The following is a 10469-nucleotide window of genomic DNA, read 5'->3' on the forward strand; positions in this document are numbered from 1 at the left end:
GCCAATTAGGTACAGGCTTCTTTTCACATGACATGAAAGATGGATGCAATTCATTATTTAGTGAGACAGAACAGTGGTGTTCAAACTGCGGGTCAGGACTCTCAACTGCAAAGTAATTTGAGGGGCTATAAGATGATTTATGGAATGGAAAGAAATGTTCAGTGCAAAGTATTGTGAATATCCTCTTTCTCTTCTAGCCCTTTTCGTAAAATGAATACAGAACACGTTTTAGCCTTTAGGCTAAAAATCAAACAGAGACTGAATAATCGTGTGGCTGAACTATTTCTACAAGTGGCCTCAGAAAAGCAACGTTAGTCAAAAAAGTGTCAGTGGGTGCACGAGGGTGAGTTCACATTTGAAAGTGCCACAAGACATGGAGGAACCTACATTACATCAAGGGTCAGAGAGAACTATTATTCAATTGTACATCTTCATTTTCTGCGTAACAGTATCAAATATTACTGAACAATTTCATACAAATGTGACAGATGGATCAAGGCAAAAATAATACGACAGCAACAAAACCAAAACTATATTTATTTCAAGAGAATTCCACTCAGTTACACTGTCATTACACAATTTAGAAGTGAATCAAGTGTTATAAAATATTATGTACAGTAATTATGATTTCCTGTGATTAACAAGAAAAAAAATAAAATTGATAACACAGAAAAAGTATCCTCTGGGCACATGTGAGTCAATGTATTCGCTTGAAGATGAGGGCTGTCACACTGTTGCCCTTCTTGCCTCCAAATTGGAAGCTTGGTGTAGGCAACTCCTCTACAAACTCAAATCCTGTGAGGCAACACAGAGAAAATGTGCAGGTTAAGATAATAGAACATCAACATTGTCGTCTTAAACACAAGATACCCGGAAGCTTTTCTTGTTGACTTGTGGCTACAGAGGGTTAGGAGAAGAACTCTGAGTCAAGAACTATCCATCCACCATCTGTGGCGCTTCCCGGGGCCTTGTAAAGAGAGGCCTGTCAGTGTGACAGATGAGACCTCAAAGCCCTTCGGCCCCCTGCAGGCTCTCCAGAGTGACTACACTTAGAAGAGTGACAGCTAATGGAAGCTTGCCGGGATTCTGACTTTACAAGGCTTGTTGTTGCCTGAAGTTTAACAAGGTGCCAGCAAACTGTGTCTGTGCTTTGACTGTGGGTCCCACAACAAAACTGTTTTCCCATCGTCAGAACACATTCACACCACTGCACATATCCACTTAAAAAGGTGCCCTGTGGAGTCATCTTGTAAACCAATACAAGTTATGTTTACATCCAGTCTCACCAAAACCCATTGTGTATATCCTTGAGCTCTAACAAACATGTCAAATGTATTTCATGTATAAAACAAAACAAGTATTGCTGAATATCTTGGCGTGTTACCAGCACCTGTAGATCAGTGAAACAGTGTGAAACCATTGGCAGGACTGTGTAGTTCTCCACCCGGATGCAGGTGACATGTGCGTCCTCATGCACATGCATGAGATAAAGAAAATGAGGACCCACTCATAGAAAAAACACTTCAGAGAGCTACGAGAGGTCAAAAACTCCTTGGGGAACCTTTAATATGATGAGCAAACCTGTTATATACATTTTTAGATTTTTAATGCATTTTCATCTCCAGGCAGCTATTTATTTGGCAACAACTACCAAGTAGCTAACCAGATTGTAAGGCTTCTTAAATCAGTGACGTAAAAATTTGCTTCATGGACCAATTCTGAATTACGCGTCTAATTGAGTTGGTTTGTGGAGAGTCAATCTACCTTGTATGACGGTGGGATAGTCCTATGCAGCACTCTCACAAAGAAATTAACAAGATTCAACAGAATATTTAAAAAATAAACGATCACACATACAATAAACAATTCAAGTGTTTCCCCTTACCTTCACTGAATCGGTCCAGCAGCTGCTCTTTTGTCCAGTTGCAGGAAGTGATAGTGAAGAATCCTTTGTCCTTGAGAGCATCTTTCAGAACTTGGAGATACAGTTTTTTGTTGTCCTTAGAGCTGTCCGGGTTCAAGCTTATTGCATCGAATGTGCCTTTGTCGATGCAGACATCAAAACCTTTGAGCTCACCGTGGCAGTTTAAGAAATCCATCTCCTAAAACACACACACAAAAAGTCAGCAGTTAAGGAAATGTCTGTGAGCAACCTTACAGCAAATATGACGCCTTATGCTTAGTCTGACTCTTTAGATGTGGGGTAAAAAATATAGTCACCTGGAGAAGATATCTTTCAGCATCAACCAAGAAAAAACGAGTTATACCTCTCACTGTTTAACTATAACACTAAACTCCCAACTGCCGACATGACAGCCGTTAATTCTGCAGAGGTTGCTGACCTACCATACCAGCGGTGAAAGGAGCCCTTTATTAGAACCAAGGGCAGAACACCAGACCTCTGGGGAGAGCTCAAGAGCCACATACTCACAAACCACGGGTCACAGAATGCGTGATCTATGACGATCAAGAGATTCAGTTGAGAGAAAAAATGCCTCCATATTCTTGCAACTGATCAGCGTTAAATTTAAGTGTGAAAGAAACTGAGATGATGTTAAAAGAATGTATAAAAATGACATAATGACTAAAGGGCTTGACATAATGACCTTTAAGGTAAGACCCGTCGAAGAAGCATTTTTATCCTTTACCATGTGGCTCAAACTCCTCACACTCCATTCAAGGCTACACAAGCACATCCACACTAATTATTTTGGCAATCTGCAGCGTTAAAGAAATACCAACATAATATTTCTCTCTCTCTCTCTCTCTCTCTCACATACACACACACACACACACACACACACACACACACACACACACACACAACCACTGTGCTCCCCCTGTCCAGCTACGGTCAATATTGACTTCAGTAGAAGGCTTTCTGTCCAAGCAAAGCATACAGTCACAGGCGTGTGATGCATATAACATATATGCAACTGTACTTTGCACACAGGAGAGAAAAGCTCACTCATCACATCCCTTATTTATAATTTGTTTTTCTTGTATATATATATATATATATGTCAGAAAATGTGTTAAATCCTGCCAATTCATTTCAGGTGGTTTAATCTGAATGGTGGGCAGACTTCCATCACGTTCGGGGGCCGTCTTCACGTCCAACTATCCCACATAGTAAACACAGGAGATTTTCCTCTGGCCTTCCCAGGCTGGCTGACAGTATGCTGAAAGCTATGTTGTATTATTGGCATTTAGGAATAGAGGGGATTCATTTTGTGTCAATGGCAGATTTGTGCATGGCATAAGATCCACCAAGTTCACTAAAATATTACACTGCAGCGCTCAAGTGGAGTGAATTTTAAATTTTGCAGAAAATGTTGATTCATGCTGTTCTCCTGGCACTACAAGTACTCACACAGTACACCCGTGATCAATTCAAAATGTGAATGATATCATTCAATATCCTGTAGCAGCTACATGTGTTGTGATACTTGTGTAAGTCAGTTAATTAACTGAGAAGTAATGTTTTAGTTTTAATGACAAACAAAAGCGAACCGACCTTTACAGTGACATCCGTCAAGTCCTCCGCCTGCAGAACGTTTCGGGCCAATTCTACAGACGCTGGAGAATAATCTATCCCGGTCAGAGTCCTGCATCCGTGTTTAGCCTTGACACACACACACACACAAAAAGGAGCTAAGCTTATCAACTGTCTTAGAAAAGTTCAAGGAAAGTTCATCAAAGTAAAGCTAGCCGTCTTTACAAACTCTCAATTAAAGACCCAGATCACCTAAATAACAAACATATTTTCCATTAAACCCGTAGAGGTTTTAGTCATGCTGAATATATTTGGCTGAGTTTTGAGATTGCTGAGTCTTCAATCATCATCCCAATACATTGGAGATGGAAGGCATTCGGATTGTTGGTTTCTAAGCGTTGAAAAATCGAACAAAAAATGTGAGCATCCATTAACAATATCCCTGTTACCCTGGAAAATCCACAGATGTTGCTTTAATGATCGGTTGTGATTTTGGTGAAGTGACCCTTTAAAAACAACCAAACAAAGCCTGCGAATTAAAAATCATAATAATGTCAAAATGTACTCTGTTCACACCAGTTCAACTAAAAAGGCTCCATTTCCAGTGCCAATGTCAAGAATGGCAGCGTCTGCTGGGATCTTAGCTTTGTCCATCCATCGCAGCACACGGCTCATGCTTTCCTCACCAAACCTTACAAGATGATGGAAACACAGACCTTATTAATGAGACAATAACACTGCAATAAACACATCTTATTATGAATCATTACGTTTTGACAACACTGATACTAATACTGTAATATCCAGTGGGTTAATTCTGGCTATGGACATGACAGCATTGCAATACTGTGAATATGATTACCATATCTCACCAACATCCCCAATGTCTGCGAATGTCTCCAGTTCTTTCTGGTATGCATCTTCCCAACTGCAGAAAAAAAGACACTGAGAATTAGTTATAGAAACACTATGAGCACAGATGACACGCTGCTACATTAGCAACATGGTAAAGTGTGGTGCAACAAATAAACGTAAGTAGCTTGATTCAAGTTCATATCAATTGTTGATTGAAGTTTAACATATACAAATATTTCATATTAACTGTATTAACCGATAGCTCTGTCGCTAGCTGTGGAGAATAGCAACAACAACCAACCACCATGATCATAAATTAACGTTAATAACGGATCACAACACTACCGTTAACGCTACCGAGCTTACTATTCTTTCGTTCCGAGTTTTGAAGGTTCAAAATCGGTATCTGAGCCGCTGTCGTCCTCTTGGTCCGATATATTTCCACGTTTCACCTCCACGCTTTCTGCAGCGACTTCCATGGTGGCTGGCAAGACGTCGTCGCAGAACTACAGTTCCCAGAAGACATTGCGCTTGAGGAGCGTGCTTGGAAACGCAGGGGGGGGGGGGCATCAGGATTGATCGGGATGTTTCCATCATGGCGGCATCCATTTCAGGTTATACTTTTAGTTCTGTGTGTTATCACAGCGCCAACAGCAACTCAGATCATGTAAGTATTCAAAATTATGTTGACAAACTATTAGGGAATTGTTGCTAAAGTGCGCGTGGCTCGGCGATGTGTCTGATCGCCCATCAACACCATTAGTTTGTGTTGTTTTCCAGTGTCATCATCCTGTTGCAGGCTAGCTAGTATCGGTTCCGTCTATTTACCGGTGTAATCATAATGTGTAGCTACAGAAACATGAAGGCAAACTAGTCATTTTAAGATGATCCCATGTCTTACAGCTGCACATGTGTTAAATATCTACCTCAAAACAAATACGTGCTATTTAAACATGGCTAAATGCTGTTGGGAAAGTTTGAGTTCCAGGAAATACATAGCAATTAGCTACTTAGCAGGTTAGCTAGCTGCCAAGTCAAGTGACTTCCGTGTGCCTGTGCCGCTAACGTCTGCACTTCGACCTGTCATCTGGTATCCGTTTATTGTGTCATCAATGATATGAAGTGAAGTTTACGCAGTTAATTTCATAACTAGGTTACACGAAACCTTTTTGTTTGTGTTGTTACCACATTGCTAGATTAGCTTATTAGCCACGTTGCTAATGTCAGTTTTATTCAAGTCAAAATCGTCTAACAAAGTGATTGACATGCGTAAGAATATACTTATTTTTCCTTTTTTTTGTACGTTGGCGTGCTCGTTAAATAAATGCAATCGATTATATATCCTTTGTGGTCATCGTTTGAGAAATTCACCTTTTACAATAAGAGCAAACGAAGCTAACGACAGCGCTGTTTACATGCCAGACTTTGAAAAGTCGGCCCTGGACAGGTGGCTAGTTGTTGTTAACAAGTTTGTCTGCATTCCTGACATAAACAAAAAGGGAAAGGCAGTGCTGCTGTTTATTTACCAGCTGTTCAATTCTTAGTTGATAACTGATTAACTGACTAATTGTTTCAGGTCTACATTAGTGCCCTAACCGCAGTTTTGTCTAAATGTTTTTGCACAGGAGGGCTTCCTATTAGGAGATGTACGGCAAGAAGAGACTGTCACCATCAGTGATGCACAGATCAGCACTGCAGAATTGCTCCAGGTAGTAGGTAAGCCCTGCAACAGACAAAAACAAGTCTGAGAGAGTGAAGAAGTTCACATGATCACACTATAATAGCCTTCTTTATGTCACAATAGGAAAAGCACAGGTATAATAATAGAGTTAATTATGGCTGAATACCATTTAGCTGCTTAATTTTCAGTGTCCTGGTATTTGGTATTACTTAAATAGGACAGAACCATTGTTAACCATTGAAGTCAAAATGTCTGCTGGCCTTCAGCATAGCACAGTCATTTTGCACCATTTTCCAAAAAGGCCGGGCTTACATGTATCACAAGTTGTGTAAAAGCCCCTGTGCCCCCACAGGTGTTCCCACTTATTTTGTTTAAGAGCTCTTCCCAAGACTGTGTAGGTGTGTACAGATATGTTGTTGACATATTCCCCACTCCCCTATTTGTTGCATATATTAGGGACAACTTTAATCATTCTTTAAGTACATACATTTTGGGTGTGGGGCTACACTTTGGCTTACGTCTTTTAAAGATTTTGCATGTATGATGCTATATATCTGAAACATCTGTCACTATTTGTTCCCAACAGAAATTCATACCCATGATCCTTGTGCACAGTTATTTAGGTAAGATATGAGCTTTTTATTCTCAAACAGCTACTATTATCATAAATTATCAATGTACATGTTACCAAAATCTAGAACAGACACTGCTTTAAGGCCATGACCATTTTGTTTAGAACACCTGAGATAACACTGTTGTAAAACAGGCAAAACAAGGTAAGGTAGGTTGAAGTGACATTTTACAAGAGCTGTTGTCTAACGCATGTAGACAGCCCAAGAGCTCCAGGCGTGTATTAGCATTGTTTTTACCCTCAATATAAAGGCCCTTTGTGCAGAGCAGCTTGTGGTGTCTTAGTTTTAGGTCATTGTAATATACTGACAACTTCAATAGATAGATCACTTGCCTTACATGTGTTTTGGCACAGGCTGAATTAATCTGACATTGGACAGTAGATGGCCTCATTTGACAAGATTTGGTAAAAGAATTAGGCCGAGGCAGTGGAGGAGCAGGAACATGTGTTGAATCAGTTTGAACGTACTTGTTTGTTTATTTTTTTTCCTGTCTTCAGCTTTTATGACTATGCTGGCCAACTCAATGAAGAAAATCTCAACAGCATTCTTAAAGATAGGCGGAAAGTGAGTGAATTTGTTTGTTATTGTCATTTCAACATACTTTGTGGCTGTGGATATAATATTGTGGATATTATACAGCATCTACCATTGTTTTGAAATTATTTGTTTTCTCATTGAAGTATTTCAATAAGTAGCTGTACAGGTTTCATAATTATTGGTGTCAGTTTTGTTCCACACACTGTATTTTATTTTGGTCGCCCATGTACTTGAGACTTTACTGGATTGAACACTTTTAAAATGAGTTGTTTCTTCGGGCGTGTAGAACGTTATTGGTTGGTACCGGTTCCGGAGGAACACACAGCAGCAGATGTCGTTCAGGGAACAGATCATCCACAAACAGCTGTCTGAGCTGCTTGGTGTGCCCGACCTCGTCTTCCTTCTTTTCAGCTTCATCTCCACCGCCAACAACTCCACGCACGCACTGGAGTATGTGCTCTTCAGACCTAACCACAGGTAATAACTGCATGTTGGCCACAAGAAAGCACTTATTTATGGTACAATGTCAAACTACTCTTTGATCAACAAATATTTACTCTTGTCCAGGCTTGTGATTTACATAGAGGTAGTTCCCACCCTTTCGATTTAATGTGTCTCTAAGTTCTTTTTGTACAGGGATGCTCAAATCTCATCAATGTCATTCAGTGTGTCGGTTACATTTATTCCGTCCCTGGCCTCATGTCATCTCACAAAAAAACGATCCCAATGAATTTCATTCAGGGGCGTGTACAGATTTTATAATTACTAAAGTGAAGTGGAGCACTGGTATGGGATTGGGAAGTATGTTTATAAAGTCAAAACATGACAAACGTTCTGCATATGTGTGCTACTTGGGGGAAAAAAAGAGTTAAAGTATATAAATATATATATTTCACACGCATATATAAGAAATTTAAATGAATGATTGTCTGTAATATTATATTATGGGTATAGTATTCATTCATATAGTATTCATTTCCTGTTTTAACAGTGCTAATTGGTCATCTCTTCTCAGTAGGTTCAACCAGAGGATCACCCTCTCAATCCCAAACCTTGGCAACACAAGCCAGCAGGAATACAAAGTCTCCTCAGTGCCCAACACCTCAATCAGCTACACCCAGGTCATCAAAGAGCATGGGTAAGATTGGGGCTCTCAACTTCCTCTTTGCACCGCACCGACGTCACTGCAAACATATGTTAGAGAGAGTTTAGATGGCCATAAGTCTCCCTTGATATGCGGGGAGTGGCAGCAGCCACCTGACAGCATACCACAGCTTTACCTTGACATAACATGTGCATAACGATATAGATGGCATCCAGAATGTACACACTACACATCCTTACTTCTCTAATGCCTTTGCCTTTGATGAACAAGCTAGGTGAGCTCGTTCTGTGTGATGTTATATATTATGTCTTGAATGATGTAATGGATATACCTATTGGTAAATATCTTTCCAGGGCCGAATTCTTTGACAAAGATGGTGTCATGAAGGATATCCGAACAATATACCAAGTCTACAGTGCACTGCAAGATAAATTGCAGGTGAGCTGGATGTTGGATAGCTGGTGGAAGACGCGTGGTGAAATTGTTTTCTCACTCGATGACTTTGTTTTTCCTTTTCTGTGTGAATTCTTTACCTGTTTGTCTTCTTTTCAGGCTGTGTGTGGGGAGGTAGAACAAAGTGAGCGTGTGAAAGAGAAAATTCAAGAGGATGTGGACAAACTCAAACAAGAAATTGCTCTCAGGAAACGCAAGATGGCAGAAGACGAGAGAAGTAGGAGCCTGTTTTATATTCGATAAACTAGAATTGTGTCGTAAAATTTCAAATGTGTGCTGAATATAAACTGGCTTTATAGCCAACAGCAAAAGCACTCAGTATATTGAGCGTCAGTTCTTCTGTGTCTATCCCTTTCCCTCAGATTTTATGTGCTAACGTTTTGCATAAATGTCCACATGCTTTACCCTTTTGACAAGATGCATCTTTCTCTCTACTCTACAGGGCTCCTTGAGGCCCAAAATGCAGACTCCCATCCCACTCCGGATGAGAACACAGACCCTTCTGAGGCTTCCCCTGTTTCCAGAATACCTTTCCACACACCCTCTGCTCCGGAGCGGCCCAGTACCTCACCTAACCCACCATCTTATTCTGACCTCTTGTCCCAGGGTGACCCTCTGCTCTCCTCCTCTTCCCCACCCACCAGTGCTGCTCTACTGCCTCGGCCCCAAGCTGTGGGCTCTCCGGGACACCCTACGCCTGGCCCACTGGGGATGGGCCTGGGCCTCGCCGCCAGCTCTAATCCCGTTGCCACGCCCAACACCCCATACCTCGGCAATGGCGACGGATCGAGCTCTGACTCGTTAGACAGACAAGCCGCAGGGCAGGAAGATGATGAGGATGAAGACGAAGACGAAGATGAGGACAGTAGCGAATATGAGAACTTGGTGAGTGAAGCCAGTCATCCGCCGATGGTCTCTGCCAGCGTTTTAGCGCAGGGCCGGCCAGCTGCCCTCGGCCCGGATGGGGACGCTCGCGGCTCACAGGCCACATAGAAACATGCCGCAGGGTGTGTATGGGACACAAATAAGTGACGCACCTTGAGGGGTGGGCATCTTAAGCAATCAAAGATATAGACAAAAGTGCCAGTCCTGAAAGTGAAAGGCATGCACAGGTGGTGTCTCGCGTTTATTGTCTTAGTCTGATCTCCATTTTAAGGGGAGACTTTGCTCTGCTTTGCAGGCTTAACGGGTGTGTCTCATTGGAGAGAAAAGTCGTCTGTTTTAATTTTTTTTGGAATGGGGTCAGTGTGGGTACTTCAGTGTGGATGTTTCGGCTCCCTAAAAGACAGGCCCTGCTCCACGCTTTCTTCTGTACCTTTTTGTTTCACTTTTGCGTCACCAACTCTGAGCACCTACACTTGCATTACCTCTTGCACTATTTTTTTTTGCCTTCTTTTGTCATCTTAAGAAAAGCAAAGGGAGAATGTTCTGCAGCCTTCAAACTTTTTTTTAAAATAAGTAAATGGTCGTTAGCTTTTCTTATTATTTTTTTCTTGAAGAGATCTATATATGTAACTAGAATTTCTTTAACGTGCACATTTCTCTCATTGGGATTTATTAGATTTATTAAATTTTCTTTTCCGTGCTCCACAGTCTTTAATTAATCATACAATTTCCTATTTAAATGATGAAGAATAGATTTCAAGCAAAATTTACTCTGCCACTTCTATAATGGGTGCTTTTTTTTATATATATATATATATATATATA

The 10469-nt window shown here is 40.9% G+C and overlaps 2 protein-coding genes across 3 annotated transcripts; one reads left to right on the forward strand and one right to left on the reverse strand.

Annotated features, from left to right (window-relative positions):
- Nucleotides 1-522: 522 nt before the first annotated feature.
- eef1akmt2 (EEF1A lysine methyltransferase 2) lies at nt 523-4842 on the reverse strand. The gene is made up of 6 exons (XM_031879171.1): nt 4718-4842; nt 4359-4424; nt 4073-4187; nt 3518-3625; nt 1886-2102; nt 523-795 (listed from the first exon to the last, which is right to left on the reverse strand). Exons 1-6 carry the CDS (start codon nt 4828-4830, stop codon nt 698-700), a joined length of 717 nt encoding a protein of 238 aa, XP_031735031.1. The 5' UTR covers nt 4831-4842; the 3' UTR covers nt 523-697.
- An 83-nt stretch (nt 4843-4925) lies between these two features.
- abraxas2 (abraxas 2, BRISC complex subunit) lies at nt 4926-10447 on the forward strand. Of its 2 annotated transcripts, none has more exons than XM_031878426.1 (9): nt 4926-5018; nt 5977-6067; nt 6619-6655; nt 7162-7228; nt 7488-7678; nt 8220-8339; nt 8660-8744; nt 8859-8976; nt 9202-10447. In XM_031878426.1, exons 1-9 carry the CDS (start codon nt 4947-4949, stop codon nt 9750-9752), a joined length of 1332 nt encoding a protein of 443 aa, XP_031734286.1. In that variant the 5' UTR covers nt 4926-4946; the 3' UTR covers nt 9753-10447. The 2 variants fall into 2 exon arrangements, with proteins under 2 accessions (XP_031734286.1, XP_031734279.1); XM_031878419.1 differs by having other exon boundaries at nt 4940-5018; nt 8217-8339.
- Nucleotides 10448-10469: the final 22 nt, after the last annotated feature.

The sequence above is a fragment of the Anarrhichthys ocellatus genome, unplaced genomic scaffold (assembly GCF_004355925.1).
Source record: "Anarrhichthys ocellatus isolate YVR2014 unplaced genomic scaffold, GSC_Weel_1.0 scaffold3, whole genome shotgun sequence".
Lineage (NCBI taxonomy): Eukaryota > Metazoa > Chordata > Actinopteri > Perciformes > Anarhichadidae > Anarrhichthys > Anarrhichthys ocellatus.